This window comes from Mirounga angustirostris, unplaced genomic scaffold (assembly GCF_029215605.1).
Source record: "Mirounga angustirostris isolate CCGP_5_RB_7025 unplaced genomic scaffold, mMirAng1.0.hap1 SCAF_12, whole genome shotgun sequence".
NCBI lineage: Eukaryota > Metazoa > Chordata > Mammalia > Carnivora > Phocidae > Mirounga > Mirounga angustirostris.
This window is the reverse complement of record NW_026991720.1, coordinates 17,328,503-17,344,967: the sequence shown is the minus strand read 5'-3', so window position 1 is coordinate 17,344,967 and position 16,465 is coordinate 17,328,503. Positions and strand designations below refer to the sequence as shown.

At 44.5% G+C, this 16,465-nt stretch overlaps 1 protein-coding gene and 1 long non-coding RNA gene across 2 annotated transcripts in view; one reads left to right on the top strand and one right to left on the bottom strand.

The window, feature by feature from the left end:
- The window catches only part of LOC135362057 (uncharacterized), a 161,989-nt gene that overhangs the window by 130,807 nt on the left and 14,717 nt on the right, over window positions 1–16,465 (top strand). The gene's annotated exons all lie outside the window — the stretch shown is intronic.
- The window catches only part of MTPN (myotrophin), a 56,268-nt gene continuing 51,925 nt past the window's right edge, over window positions 12,123–16,465 (bottom strand). The window contains exon 4 of the mRNA XM_045864209.2: window positions 12,123–15,296. Within this exon, the coding sequence (XP_045720165.1) occupies window positions 15,210–15,296 (87 nt within the window). The 3' untranslated portion in view covers window positions 12,123–15,209. The remainder of the gene's footprint in view (window positions 15,297–16,465) is intronic.

Below are 16,465 nucleotides of genomic sequence, written 5' to 3'. Positions count from 1 at the left end.
AGGCAGATGCTGTTCTACCTGGGATGGACCCGGAATAGATCTACCTGAGGCTTGATCTTTAAAATGGATTAAGTAAAAAAAATTCTTGAAAGTCTATGAAATGTCAGACACTGGGCTAGGCACCGGGGACACAAAAAGCAAAACAGCGGTCCCTGGCTTGTAGCTTACGGCCTGCCCAATATCCCAGGTCAAGGATAAAGCATGTGCCAAGGTGACTAGATCAGTTAATCTACCAGTCCTTCTAGAGTATTTGTGTGCTCAGGGGAGATTCAAAAGAAAATAAGTCCTCGCCCATTTCTCAAGGGGCTATGGACTGGTAGGGAAGGCAGAAATAAACACACTTGGTGGAGGGAAAGGATATTTTAGTGACAACAGGGGTAGCAAGACTTTGAAGATGGGAGTGGTCGGCCTAGGTTGTAGTTCAGAGAAGTCAGGAAGAAATGGTGGGAGGTACATTTTTAAAGGGAGGATGGGCTGGGCAGGTGCAGGCCTCAGGAGCCCGGCCAAAGAACAGAACTAGAAATAATGAGGGAACAGGAAGCCATGAAGGGAAGGTTTTTAGAAGGGAAGGAGGGTTGTGTTCGTTTCCCAGGGCTAACAGAGTACCACACACTAGATCCCTTAATGGACATATATTGTCTCAGGGGTCTGGAGATAGAGGTCAGAAATCAAGGTATCTGTGGGGCCACGAGCTCTCTGAGACTCTCGGTAGAACCCTCCTTGCCTCTTCTGAGCCTCAGGTGGTGGCCATCTGTCCTTGGCGCTCTGTGGCTTGCTGCTGTGTCACTCCGATCTCTGTCCTCACAGTCTCTAGGGACACCAGCTGTATTACATCAAGGGCCCATTTTTACTCCAGTATGACCTCATCTGAACTAATTGCATCTGCAATCCTATTTCCAAAGAAAGTCACAATCCGAGGTACTGGGGGTTAGGACTTCAAGATCTCTTTTTGGGGACCTGATTCAACTCGTAACGGGGCAGTAGTGTGAATGGAGGGTCCAGCTTGGCCACGGAGGGTTTTTTAATAGAAGAAATGACAGTAGGAGAGGATGAAACCGTGTGTAATCCAGCCAGTTTGGGTTTCAAATCTCCATGATTAAAAGAATGATGTGGCATATGTTCAGTTAATTGATTATAATACACTTTATATTTGGAAGGAAAGAAATGTTTTCTTTGTGGATGTGGGTGGGCAGTGAAGCTGGTGAGTTTAGTTTTGGATGCAGAAGGTAGTTGGAGAGAAGGACCCAGAGTTCGAATGAGGTTTCAGGACAGGTGTGGATTTGGCAGTCATTCCCCTGGGGCTGGGTGGTGGGGCTCCTGGTGCCCTGGACTTAACTGCCTGTACCCCTGACCTGGCTTTTGTTCTTGTTTTGATGCTGAGCATCTGTGTTTGAAACTCTTCTGGTTGTGTGCAACTCCTTTGGTAACAAATGAACCCCAGGTGCCTTGTGTTGATGGTGTGGTGGGCTTTTTGGAATGATTCCTCAAATAGGAGATAAATGTGGCTTAGGAGTCAGGATGCAGAAGGACTATATCAGGTTGGGCTAAAACTCTTCCTTCCACGGTATTCTTGTTCATGCCTCCATACTCCTGGAAGCCTCACTGTTGGGACTGGAAACAGGATGTTTTCAGATCTCCTAAAACCCGGCACAACTGCTTTCTCAGAATATTGTCTTTAAACACGTTGAATCATTTCATGACCCTTTTGTATTGCAAAATTGGTGTTGTATCTGTGCTCTCCATGCTTTTCTTCTTGCCTGATCACCCATCGATGTTTTTGACTCCATTGGTCATTGGTTTAAATCTGGCTCACCTTGCTGCTGCGTTAGTTGGGGGAGGCTTCGGTGGTCTTAGCTGACTCTTATTAGACTGATTAAGCATTGGGGGAGGAAGCAGAGTGAGCAATGAGGACCTTTTAATTCAATTTTCGTTGGACGGATTTACTTATGGATACAAGGGACTAGGCGATTGGTGTTAGAAGTGTTTCTGGATCCTGGGAAACAATTTCAGCTCAGCCAAATGTGAGCACAAGAAACCTGGACAAGTTCATGTAGAGTACAAGTTTATCTGAAGGCTCAGGACTGCGGTCTTTCATTGAGTGCAGGTGAGAACATAACACAATGCGAAAGAAGGAAGTGCTACTCTGCAGTGGTCAGGGTGAGTTCAACCTCATGCAGCCCATCAACCTATATTTGGAGGCTGCTTCCCCACCTTCCCCTTTGACATAATTAGCCCACAGGCTTATGAAAGCCTCTATTTCTTAGCAAAGAGAGGACAACTTCAAAGAGAGGGACGCCAAAAGTAGAGATGCAAGTTTTGGCAGAAAAGATTGTCAAGTTGATTCATGACATGACACAACTCTAACATAATTCTTTCTTAACATATGTCAGGAAGCACAAGGCAATCTTTAACCCAAATAAATAATGGTGGCAAGAGAAAAAAAAATAGATCCTTTCCCTTTGTTCAACACTCCATAATTTAGCAAGCATATTAAATCATGTATTTGACATTCAGGAGTGAGTATCTCAAGAAGTGGGATTTACTCAAATGAAAGTTCTGGGCTAGAGGTATTAGATTTAATCAGGAAGATGCCCTTTAAAGACTTACCCTTTGCATATTCTGAAATGAGCGAGTTTAAACGTTTAAAAGATAATCCACCAGGTCACACAACCAAAACATTTGTGTTGGGTCTGGTTATCCTCAGAGAAGGATTCCTGTATTTCCCTCTGCACCATGAAACCACAGTGATACCTCTGAGCGAACGGTTCATTTGCTTGGGGCAACTGGGTGCCTGATGTCCAGGTTTCAATTGGGGTTTTTATTATTATCATTATGAAAAGAATTGCTAATAACGACACGAAACAAGATTTAAATTCCTAGCTACTGAATGGAGATGATCTATAGGATTATGTAATGGCATACTCAGGAAAAAAAGAGGGAGTAAGAAAAAGATGAAAAGCAAATCTCCAGTGCTTCTCTGCTTAGTGTGAGGAGTAAATATTAGAAACCCATCCTCCTTGGGGTGATAAGGCCTAGGGACCATGTTCCTATTTTGGGGGAAGCATTATTAGCTCCCTACAGAGAAAGCTGGGCTTCTGTCTCCTGTGTGGTCCCATTAGGATGATTTAGAGCGCTCTGGGGAGGGGGGGGGGAGTTGCTGCTGGCTCTAGTTTAGTGAATGTTTCTAGTGCAGAGATGGCATTGGAGCATCGCTCCCCCGTCCCTGCATGGTCATTAGCGGGGACCAGGCGAGTCCCCTGGAGCGCCTGCTCAGCACCTACTCTGATCTCCATGGTGCTGGTCCCCACCTCCGCCCCCATGTCTTAGCCTGCCTCAGAATCACACAAGACCATAGAGTGAAAAGTGGAAAAAGTCTAACCACGTGGAGCTTTGCTGACCTGAAGCTAAAACACTTCATTCAAATGCACCAACACCGGGAGGGGCACAGACCTGAGCAAGACACAGGTGCTTGCCCCCCAGGAGCAAGGAGGCCCCCTCCCATCTCCGCGCGCCCCCCCCCCCCCAATGGGTTCTCAGCCAGTTTGCTTCTTTTTTTTTTTTTTTTTTAAGATTTTATTTATTTGACAGAGAAAGACACAGCGAGCGAGGGAACACAAACGGGGAGTGGGAGAGGGAGAAGCAGACTCCCTGCTGAGCAGGGAGCCCGATGCGGGACTCGATCCCGGGACTCCAGGATCATGACCTGAGCCGAAGGCAGTCGCTTAACCAACTGAGCCACCCAGGCGCCCAGCCAGTTTGCTTCTTTCCTTCCAGCACACATCAGGACATGTCATGATTTTATTAGGGGTAGACCTTGTGTTCTTGTTACTGTTGTTTTGTTTTTCTAGCCCCCCCCCCCCCCCCCCCCAGCCCCTGGCTGTAAGCCGTAGCTGGGCAGGAGTCCTGTCTGTAGTGTTCACGGCTGTGTCTGCAGGGCCCACAATGGTGCCGGGCACCTTTAGGCTGGAAATACGTGTTGGTGGAATGAATGAGCTCACAGTTTGGAGAACTATCCTTACTACCTCCCTTCCTAAAATGCATTCTGAGCTGAAATGGCCCCACTTCTGTAGTGGGCGTTTTTTGTCTCCTTTGTTCGTTATGTCCCACGTGACCTTGTCCCTCCTGCTCCTGACCTGCAGCTTTCTCCTCCCTTCTTGTGTCTGCATCAGAGGCATTTTTTAGCTTCTAGAGTTCTCAGAGGCAGTGCATGGAGGCTGGCATGGATCTCAAGAGGGCTGCTTTGACAGGATTCCCCAGGTCTGGGTTGAGAGCGTGCTTGCAAGAAGTGAAAGTCTGAAGTGTGAGAGGCTCCTGCCCCGGGTGCAGGCGTCAGCCCCCCCCTCTGCCCTCCCCCTCCCCCCTCTCTGGCCGGCGATGAGGGCCCTCCTGGCTTTCAGCTGGGGCAGCAAGCCAGCGCTGGCTCACCCTGCAGTTTGCGTGGGAATCTCCGGTGAGGGTCTTAGGCCTTGTGGCTCCCCTTTGTTCTGAGCTGCCCTGTTTTTCCAGCTCCCCCCCGCCCCCGCACACGGCTCGAACCACAGCTTGTTTTTTTGCCTTACAGCCCCTGATTTGGCAGAAGTATCTGGCTCCTACCATAAATCCCCCCGCTAGCCTTTGACTCCTCCCGGAGGCAAAAAGAAACCCCTGCAGGGCTGTGAGCGATTCCTTTTCTGTCTAGGAAGACAGAAAGGGGGTAAGGGTTCTGTAGAAACAGGGGAGTTTATTATTTACAGCACCTAACCTTTCCTAACCAGAAAGGCCAAGATTTTTGCCTTTTAATCTATTCTCCTTCCTTTCAAGAGGTTGAAAGAAAAGGCAATCCTGGGTCCTTAATGGTATTTGGTATTTCCTGCATGTGGTAGGTGTATGATCACTTTCCCTTTGATATTCAGACCTATTTTCTCATCCCCAGGTGAGGCCACTGGTCCTGATGCCCTTCAGCTAGGGTGTCGTGGCCGGTATCTGTTCTGCATAAAAAAAACCACAAACCCCTCAAAAAAACCAGCACCCAGAACCTAGTGGCTTAAAACCACCACTGTTCATAGTTTTGCAGTTTGGACTGGGTTTAGCTGGTGGTGTTTTGCTGGTCTCACCTGGTGTCACTCATATGCCTGGAAGTGGGCAGCCCAAGATGGCCTCAGTCACATGTGTGGCGGTTAGCTGGAGCTGTAGGGTGGGATACATCTGTTCTCCATGTGGCCTCTCCTGAAGAGTAATCTTTCTCATGCTGAGAACTCTATGAGGAGGTACCTGTTTAAGCTTCTGTTGTTTCACATTTGTCCCATTCGGCCCCAGCAAGTCACATGGCCAAGCTCAAGAGTCCGTGTGTAGAGGGGTTACACTAGGGCACCCATGCTGGGAGGCGTGAGTCACTGGGGATGCTTAACTGTAACAGTCTCCCCACAGCTGTAAAGAGGTGCATTACTTATGGGCTTGACTTTTCAGTTGCCTCAACGAACGCATTACATTCTCTCATGACTCTGTTAATCACGCTATAACTAGGTCCTGGCCAAACCTGGAGGGTGTTTCTCAATCTAGCTCGTCTAAACCTCTATAACAGGAGTTGGCAGACATTTTCAGCGAAGGACCATAGAGTAAATATTTTAGGCTTTGTCAGCCGTATACGCTCTACAACTGCTTGTTCTGCCAACGGAGTGTGGAAGCAGCCATATATGTAAGTGAGTAGGTACGGCTGTGTTCCAATAAAACTTTATTTACAAAAACAGGTGGTGGGCCAGGTTTGGCCTACGGACTGTAGGTTGCTGATTCTTGTTCTGTATCCTAATCTTTTAGACTGCCAAAAAAGTGTATCTTACACTCAAATATTGCTGCTTCTCAAACTTGAAAATTAAATGTCGTCTTTGTAGAATTTGATTTCACCATGAAAAGTCATTGATCAGTGCATGTTACATAATATTTTCTACCTGATTGTTTAAAATCCTAAATCCATAAAATGTTTTCTAAGTGTCTTTTTAAGAACTTGGTAAAAGCTGTGTTAATAGACTAAAATATCATGAGTTGGTTCAGTGAAAGTTGGAGAGGCAAAATAATAAGGTATAGAGAGCAAACGTCAGTCAGGCTGCCTGAGTTGAAGCCCTGGTTCTAACAGTCCCTGGCTGTGTGACCATAGTCAAGTTACTTAACTTCTCTGAGCTTTAGTTTTCTCATCTGAAAATAGGGATGATGATAGTCCTACTTTGTAGGGTTATTATGAAGATTAAACATAGCAGTCCACAAAAATACCTAGAATGATGCCCAGATCATAGTAAATGCTCAGTTAAAATGGTAAAACATCAAAATATCCTGAAATCCTAACTCCCTTAAATAGTAATTTTTTGATAAGCATAGGTATAGGACAGTTTCCAGGTTCATAGTGTTGTGGTATGCTTAAAAGAACTTGTTAGACCTAAAACTCAGTAAGTCCCTGGATACAAAAATCAGTTGTATTTCTATACACTTGTTAACAACTCTCCAAAGAGAAAATTAAAACAAATCCATTTACAATAGTATCCAAAGGAATGTGATACTTAACCAAGGAGGTGACAGAGTTGTCTACTGAAAATTATAAAAAATTGACAGAAGAACTAACACAAATGGAAGGACCTCTCATGTTCATGGATTAGAAGAGTTGATATTGGTAAAACGGGGACCATGCTTCCCAAAGCAGTACATAGACTCAATGCAATCCTTAACAAAATCCCAATGATCTTTTTGTAGAAATAGGAAAACACTGCCAAAATTGACCTGGAGCCACCAAAGACCCTGGACAGCCAAACAGTTTTGAGTAAGAAAAAGCGGGAGGTATCACACTCCCTGATTTTAAGAGAGATTGCAAAGCTATAGCAATCAGCAATACGGTATTGGCATAGTATTATATAGACCAATGGAGCAGAATAGAGAGCCAGTGTATTAAACCCTCACATCCACAGTCAGTCAATATTTGACAAAGGAGCCAAGAATACTCAAGAAAAAGTCTCTTTGTTAAAGGGTATGGGGAAAATTGGATATCCACAGGAAAAATAATGAAATTGGACCCTTATTGAAAAATCAATTCAAAATGGATTAAAGACTTAAATGTAAATCCTGAAACAATAGAACTCATAGACAAAAACAGGGAAAAGCTTCCGAAATTGGGCTGGACAATGATTTCATGTCCAGCAGAGGCAACATAAGCAAAAATGAAGTGGGATTACATCAAACTAAAAAGCTTCTGCACAGCAAAGGAAGTTGTCAACAAAATGAAAAGGCAACATATGGAATGGGAGAAAATATGTGCAGACCATTTATCTGATAAGGAGTTATTATAACGAACTCCTATAACTCAGTAGCAATCAAACCAAGTAACTCAATTTAAAAAATGAGACCTTTTCTTTCCAAAAGACCTTGCTTTCCAAGAAGACCTACAAATGGCCAACAGGAATATGAAACTGTGTTCCATATCACTAATCCTCAGGGAAATGCAAATCTGAACCACAATGAATTATTGCCTCCTATATGTTAGGTTGGCTATTATCAAAAAAACAATGGACAGGTGTTGGTAAGGAAGTGGAAAAAAGGGAGCTTTTGTTGTCCAAATTGTTGGTGGGCATGTAAATTAGTGTGGCTACTATGGAAAACAATGTGGAGGTTTCTCAAAATACTAAAACTAGAATTAACATCTAATCAAGCCGTAGAGAGCAAGATGGAGTCCCTCATGTCAAGCAGTGACGTAAGCAGCCAAGGGCGTAGCAGCCAAGACTAGTTATCACCAAAACCTGCACAGGCTGATGACACTCAGAGCTGGTAAAAGCATCCAAGCCAAGAGAGCCTAGAAGAACCGAGAGCTGGTAATCATGAGAACCAGAAGAGGCCTGCGAAGGCCCAAGACTGATTAAACTCCTTTAAGAAGGGATGACTTTTGCAGCAGATAGAACATATTGTCAAACTCTCGACGTGGACTCTTCCACGACTGACCGCACTGAAAAGGCAGCTGCACGTTAAGGCTCTGCCCAACAGGTCTTGACCATGATAAAGATCCTCCACTGCTCAGACAGAATTAGCAGTCAGGGCTGAGCGTTGACCTGGACTGGACAGAGTCCCCATCTCAGCTGCCTGCTCACGGACGGACTTTGAGTTTGCTGTGTTAACTTCTTAGGCCTCCCTGTATCTTCTTTGTTGTTGACTTTGTATTGTACTTTGTGTGACAGGTATGAAGCCAAGTTATAGGTCATTGAGTTTGGAATCCTGAACCTGTTTGACAATTATAGTTAACCTTGCTTTATGATTGAATAAAGCTGACATTGTGGAAAGACACCACTGATGTACGCCTTTATGGTGTGCTTGAGACACCGGCAATCCTATTTCTGGGTGTATATCCAAAGGAGTTGAAGTCTAGATCTTAAAGAGATCTGATCTGCATTCCCATGTTCCCTGCAGCGTTATTCACAGGAGCCGAGATAGGAAACATCCTAAATGTCGATACACAAATGGATAAAGAACCTGTGGTTATAGACCTACGAGGTCCTATTCAGCCTTGGAAAAGGAAATTGTGCCATTTGCAACATCAATAGACCTTGAGAGCATCATGCTAAGTGAACTAAGCCAGACAAAGGTCAAATACTGCATGGTCCCACTTATATGTGGAATCTAAAATAGACTGCCATAAGTAGAGAGCAGAAGAATGGCAGGTGCCCAGGGCCAGGGGGAGGGGACAATGATTCGGTCATGTGAAGTACGTTCTGGAGACCTACTGTTGAGAAAGACCGCACGAGCGCCACCCAGTCTCCTCCGCGGATCAGGGCAGTGTTCTGTGGTTGGTTTTGGATATCTGGGGGGAAAACACCTTTTATTTTCACTTACTTTGAAGGAGCTTGGGCACTCAGATCAGAACTAAATTTTACCGTTCGGGAGCTATTGACTGTGAGCAAGTTCTTTAACATTTCTTAGTCTCCCTTTTTGAAAACAATGATTGTGAAGATTGGATAAGGTCATGTGGTTAAAAAGTCCTCTGCACAATGCCTAGCTCCTAACTTGCATGCAGTAAATGTTAATTAAAAAATTTAGTGGTAAAAGTAGCACAGATCTGGGGCGCCTGGGTGGCTCAGTCGGTTAAGTGTCTGCTTTCGGCTCAGGTCATGGTCCCAGGACTCCTGGGATCAAGGCCTGCATTGGGCTCCCTGCTCTGCGGGAAGCCTTCTCCCTCTCCCACTCCCCCTGCTTGTGTTCCTTCTCTAGGTGTCTCTCTCTGCCAAATAAATAAATAAAATCTTAAAAAAAAAGGTAGCATAGATCTGAGTACTTGCAAGCCTATTGAAAGTATTCAGATCTGACTAGCAAATCCCATGCAGTGGCCACAGAGAGACTTGGTAGCCAGCCACGGGGGATGTGCACGAACACGCGGAACAGTATTAGAGGCCAGGCAGGGACCTACAGATAATGTAATACATTGTCAGATTTGTTACTAAAAGCTTAGGAAAGTATCGCTGCTTTAAAAAAAAAAAGATTCTAGTTATCTAGTATCATCCTCAAAACCAGCACCCAGGGATCAGGAATTGTCTATGCGTTATTTTCCTTTGTGTAATAAGATGCCGTGACTGTGGATGTTGCCAGACGTGTGACCCATCATTCTATCCAAACTGTAAATAAGACTGTCCTTGCTGCGGCAGCTGCTGAATGCATAGAAGTTGCTAGGGTGGCCAGACAGTCCTTTGTCTGGCTATTGACAGCTGTGCTTTGGTATCTGCCACGGTGGCTCAGTGACCTGCACTTGACCCCATGGTCAGCATTCCTCAGTGCATCGTTGTGGTTGTGACTGTGATGTTTGTCTTTACTTCACTGATTGGGGTTTGTGGTCCCACTAGTACTTAAAGCGCTACGGGGCCAACATTTGGGTACAGTGACACTTAGGTGTAGCCCCACGGTCCTAACAGCGATTCTTTAGTCACAATTTACTGAAAACAAAGCTTATCTCCTATTTGACTGTATAATGATTTGACGTGAGTAGTTCAGAACGAATACAGTGTATGTCTACCAAGTGGCAGGTGCTATAAAAGCTGCTGATAAATTTTATTCTCAATCAGTTAATTATTATTTCAATGAAATAGCCTTGAAGAAAAATGTCCTATGGCTGATGAGTGATGATGGGGCTAGTATTTGGGCAGGGTAGTTGACCCTACACAGACCATGGTTAGGTGACAGGCAGGTGGCTGTTTCCGATCTAGTGGTGCCCGCACCACAGAGAAGGATCCATATTCACAGCAGTAACGACAGCACAGGGCACTGGGGTTGAGAAAGCAGAACTGGCCTCCGAGGGTGGCTGTCTCCTGCTGTAGGATTGCGGGGCAGAAACCAGCGGGGACCCGGCTAAGTGACTGGAGCAATCGCAGTGAGATCTGCAATGTGCCAAGCACAAGACAAGAAGACCCATGACCTCTCTTCCCAAATTCCTTGCATGCCTCCTCACCCCTCTGGGGGATTCAAGGAAAGGACGTGGGGAGGGCTCAAGCAGTTCGCCCATGGGGACCCTAACCCTGGGCTCCTGTGGAAATACTACCCACGGCAGTTGACAGGACATCCCGCAGGGGAAAAAACCCTAATAACCAAGGGTCCTTCTCATCAGCGTTTTATCTTTGGAGCCGTTGTGACGTCTTACCTTCACTTCTTTTGCCCAGAGTGTAACTTTGAGGCTCATCGTAAGATTTTCTTGGGTGTCCGTTTTTGCTGTGTCTGCCGTGTTAAAGGCTTCCATTTACTTCATCTCTAGGAAGCCACCCTCGATGACTTCCCATTTACAGGTTTTTAGACTCTTTGTCTTTATGGTCGCTCACAGTGGTCCCCTCAGGTGTGCATCAGAATGCCCCGGGGGGTTTGTTACGACATGGACTGATGGGCTCAGCCCATGCTTGGATTCGGTTGGCCCGGACTGGGCACCTCAATCAAGTCCCCAGGTGGCGGTGATGTGGCTAGGCCAGGGACATTTTGAGAATCCCTGGTCTCATAGAAGGAAAAAAAAAATGCAGTAACAATCTGATCTACTGTGTTGCGTCAGGGTCCTGTGATAGCTGGTGTCTCATCGCAAAAGATTTTCACAGTAACTCTAAGTGCTTTTTGTCCAGATGTGTGCCTTCCGTTGACTAATAACTGGTTTGTTCAATGATCATAGAAGATGCTCTGTTCCCTTTAACATGTATTTAACTAGATTTAAACACTTAGATGGACCCCACTTCTTTTTTTTAAGATATTAGAGTGTGTGCGAGCAGAGGCAGGGGGCAGAGGGAGAGAATCTCAAGCCGACTACCCACTGAGTGCAGAGCTGGATGCGGGCTCCATCCCAGGACCCTGAGATCATGACCTGAGCTGAAATCAAGAGTCAGACACTTAAGCAGCTGAGCCACCCAGGAACCCCTGATAAGACCCCAATTCTTAAAATGGAAGTTTCATTGATCAAAAAATCTCCTGTGAAGACTCACATCCACCCCTACATGCTACCCCATGCTTAAACCTTGGTTGGCAACATGAAGGTCCTGAAAGATAGCTTTTGCTCTCTTTTACTGCGCATCTGCACATATTATTCATAGGCCATTTCAAAAGAAAAATACACAGTTGTCTTAGGTTGTTGACAAGATTACAACAGAATCAAGCTGAATATAATCTGGTTCAGATTTTGAGGTTCAAAGTGATTTAATGTTCAATCAGAAAACTGTTGTTCTGAAAACTACACTCTAAAAGAGCGCTCATGGTCAAGTACGTTGGGCAAACGTGAACCTCGGGATGTGCAGCAGCCTCAGTTGACATAGGAAAGATCTGAGCGGCTGCCCATGATTCTGACCCGGATGCTCCAGGATACGCTGGCTAGCCCTTGCTTTTAGGAAGCCAGGATTACTGAACGTTCGTAAGTGAACCAGTCTGTATCAGGAGACCGATACAAAAGCAAAACTTCCAGATGAGGAGTAGTACAGTTTATTTCAATTAAATCTTTCCTGTCTTATTTCCTTTCCACTTATTTTTTCCTAGAATTGGGTTACGAAGGGAAATTTGGATGAACCCAAAGCTGGAGTCCACCAGAGGCTAGGTCAAGCTGTGAGAAAAGGGTTTGGAAAGGAAGGCCGCAGGAGCTGAGGGAGGAAAAGCTGCCGACACGTTCCTTGTAGCACAATTCAAGTTTATTCCATTTGTTCTTGCAACACAAAACTGAAACACGGTATTATTTAGCATTCGGATGTACATGAACTAGGATCATATGAGAAACCCAATTGTGTCAAAAGTATTACATGATGGAAAAAATGAACTCAAATATATCAAAATGCACAAAGCACTAGTCTTCCTCCATTACTGCTTAGAAAGATATGATTGTTTCTCCATTTACAAAATAGAATCAGGATGATTTAAATTCTTAAAATTTTGCATGCAAAACACTGCAATTGCTTATATAGGAGGGCACTCTCACCAGCTTCTTCTATACACAATCGAGTACACAATATTGCATGGAAGTAAAGAGCAGCTCCGTTGAGGTTTTAGGAAAAAAAAGTCGGTACATCTAGATTTAAGATCCATTATCGGGGGGGAAAGAAATCAATGAGTAAAGGGCCTTACTTGCAGCTTGCTCACACTGTACCCACCTACCTCTCCTTTGTGCCCCGCTGGGTGTAGGTGAGCTATGCCGAGAAGAACCACTTGGGTATTCTTGGGTGCTGTGTTTGAACTCTAAGTATACAGATGCCAGTCTGAAGCTGCAAGGGGGCGGCATTTGTTAGGATACTAACGTAAACAGGTAAACCGCCTGTTTTTACTTGAAAGAGTGCATACAAAATGACTGACTTGATACAAAAACTACAGAACATGCAAGATTTTTTCTGAGATGTTAAATATTCAGTGGAGAACAAAACTTACTTAACCCTTCACTAATGCATGTAGTACCAAAAAGCAGACATGTTTTTAGCTTCCTTTACTCAAAAAATGAACATTAAGTGTTGTGAATTTCTCTGCCAAGTGGTTCGGAAATACATTATAAATAACCTAGTTAAAAAAAAACAGAAATTGTAAACCATCTCGGCCAGTCTATTCTATGTTTACGTTATTTTCTCAAGCAATCGCCCCATAATTCTGGGGCTTACAAAATGGCTGAGAAAGAGGGAAGGCGAAGTAGCCTCTACTGCAATACAAGGAACAGCGGGATGAACTGTACAAAGAATCACGTGGCTTCTCCACCAGGTGACTGTGGAAAGCAGACCAAGTTCAGGAATGATAGGACAGTGCACTCTCTGCAATAGCCAACTGCAACACAACAGTTTGAAAGGAAAGGTAAAAATCCAAGCCAAGAGGTGAAAACGAAAATATAGAAACACCTTGTTGCTACCAACATACAGACTGATAAAGTGCCCTCCGTCTTCAATGAGGATAGCTCTGTTTCCATTCAGTGATGTAATAAAGTACTGTTTACTGACTTCTAATCCAACTCTAATCTGCACTAAGACAGCAGAATTATTAGCCAAATATATCAAAGTATTTAAACCACCATTTTGTTTGTGATTGTTTTCTTGGATGCAGGAAAATTACAGGGTTAGGCTAGTTGTAAGCAAAAAGCCACAGGATTAAAAAAAAAAAAAAAGATTCATGGGGAAAAATACACACACACACACTCGCGCACGCACACACACGCATAAACCCACACCATAACAAACCGATCAGTAAGATTTGTTATTAGCTGGCTACTTTTGATACTAGTTTAACCCTGTTTTAGAATGCTACATTGCCTTAAAAAATCATAATTCTTTGTTATCCACAATCTGAATACAAGCCCCTAACCCAACCCCCCCTTTAAAAATTTGAGGTACATTCAATTATTGCATGATTTGCCTAAGGAAAAACCCTAATATTTTTAGCAAGCTTTTATGGATGGCAAGTCAAAGGAGTATTTTAAATGTGAAATAGCAAATTTAAGGGTGTATGTTTTAATTCATTGTACTGCTCATGAAATAAACATCTGAACATGTGTCTAAATATTTCCTGCAGGTCAGAACACCCCTTGTAGGGCACCGTATTTTAAGACAGAATACATTTCGAAGGGGTCACACTTAATGTGATGCATGGTTTAGTAAAGAAACAAAAATAGGTTATGCAGATGGGTTGGCATATGTTCAGCAGAAGCCTATCGACAAGTTGGGGAAACCTGGTAACGAGCAAACTTTTGAAGGGACAGGGCTCAATTTGTCCAGACCGTAAATCTCACCCCAGTGATAGCTTTGGTGCGGTAAGTAATCAGCATCCAAGGTGGGTCTGAGAGAGGATTTCCAAAGAATGTTCCTTGATTCTCCAAACATAACCGAGGCCAATCCATTCAAAGAGCAAATGAAGAAAATCCATAGGTACTAAGACAACTGTTCTCTAGAGGATACTAACAGGCTATGGCTATGATTCTATGTTTAAATCCCCTTTTACTACTAGCAGGAGTCTGAAAGTGTTTCAATGTTATATAAACGTCTGAATCTAGAGGAGAAAAAAATACGCACACTGGAATGATTTCTCCTGTAGGCTTCCAAAATTTAAGGTTTTATAAATAAAACTAGTCAGTTTTATCTAAAGATACATGAAATCCATGTGAAAGGGGAGAGGAAATCCAAAGTTGAGTCATCCAGCAATTTAGGAGTGTGCCCCCTCACCTTAACTGAGCTCTCACGTAAAGCTGAAAGTCGCTGAGGGAAGATTTGGTCGCCGACCACGGGCAGCGCTCTTAACTATGCCAGGAGGCCCCCAGGAGAGTGCGTCTTAAGGCAGAAGGCTAGAGCTGATTGCTTATCTCAGCACCCAGAGTTAGGTCCCAGCAGCCGCCGCTGCTCACAGTTACGGCTACCACCCTCGGAGAGCTGGCCTCGGTAGGATCAGGCCCTCGACATGATCTCATGAATAAACTAGCTAGGGAGCTGAAAGGGTCAAATGGTACTGCTATGGTTTGTCTTTGCTCTCCCTTGGGCATAAGCTGTGTATTTTGTTGGAAATGGAAAAGAGGCAGACTTGATCAGGAGTCCCAGTAAAAGCCTGATCACAGTTTTTTTCCTCTCTTCCCAAACAGGTTTTTTTTCTGGTGGTCTGACTGGTTATGAATTTCTCTCTCCCCTCACCCCTGTTAAAGTATTTAGCTGAAGAAGCTGGCAGCTAGAGAGTGACAGACAGACAGGCAGCAGTGTGAGGCCACGGGAGAGCCCTTCTTCCAGAGCTGGCAGCCCATCCGTCCATCACTGAAGAAGGGCTTTGATTGCCTGGTTGTCAGTGGCTTCCAAGGCAGTTAGTCCATCTGGACCTTTCACGGTCTTATCAGCACCCTGAAAAGAGAGGAAATAGCCATTAATACTGAAGGAGTCCGCCATCACGTGCAGAGGCGTCTAATGTGTGTGTCGAGAATCAAGACTAATGGGCTCCCTTCAACTGAAAAGAAACCCCAAACATCTGGCAAGGTTGTAGACGAAGTCGTAAAAATGCCAGACTGTTTTTCAGGCACTAGAAACTGTAAGCTACAAACGCAACTTGCCAATAATATAGGCAAGGACTGCCTTTCATTTATACTATCATGCATTCAATTAAGCTTTAGAAAAGATTATCCCTATGTGTAATATGAAATGGGGAAAATCACTTTTGCTAAAGAAGAAAGTATTACTGTGACCGTTATTTCTTTGCAACACCTGTGGAGAGTGCATAAATACTACAATCGTATTTCTACAGTTCAGAGCTTACAAACCGCTTACTTGAGACAAGTTAAGGCTGTGTAATACTGGTCACTGTACATACAAAAACTGAGCAGTAAATGCTTGCCATGGGGGCTGTAAAAGGAGGTTCCCTTCTGTACGCAAGAGAGAGCCTCTCCGGCCTACTCCAAAGCTTTACCTGGACAGTGTGATTCCGGAAGATTTTACTTGCAATGTGGCGTTTCAGTTTTGCGAACGTGTACATACAGCTTTGTGTCTATCTGTTGTCTTTATCTGTCTTTACTAGAACGAAGCTCCGGGGGAACATCTCTGTGTTACTTACTACTGCATTCCCAGTCCCTAGAAAGTGCCTAGCGTCTGGGAGCTGAATGTGCTCCCACCTGAGGGTTCTCTTTGCCTAGTTCCAGCCCCAACCAGTGTTTAGCCATCCAACAGCCTCTAGTGTCCTGCCCTCCTCCCCTGGCCACATCTCCACTGTTCTCAGGCCTACAGAATTCTCTAAACTTGATATAAATAGTCCTTTAAAGACCAACTCTAGTCAAACTCACCAGTCTCTTCTCCCATTAACCTCTCTCTGCTCTAATCCTACGGAACTTCTCATCACGCTCACATCCCATGTGCCATGTCTTTATACACACTGGGTTCTAGACAGAACGTTCGCCTTACTCCTTTGCTCCGGCAGACTCATTCAATCATTCAGCAAGTGTTTAGTGAATGTGTAGACACTGTGTAAGGAGCTGGAGAATCAAAGAAAAACAAGACAGTCTGCCAGTCTGGCTAGTGTGGGA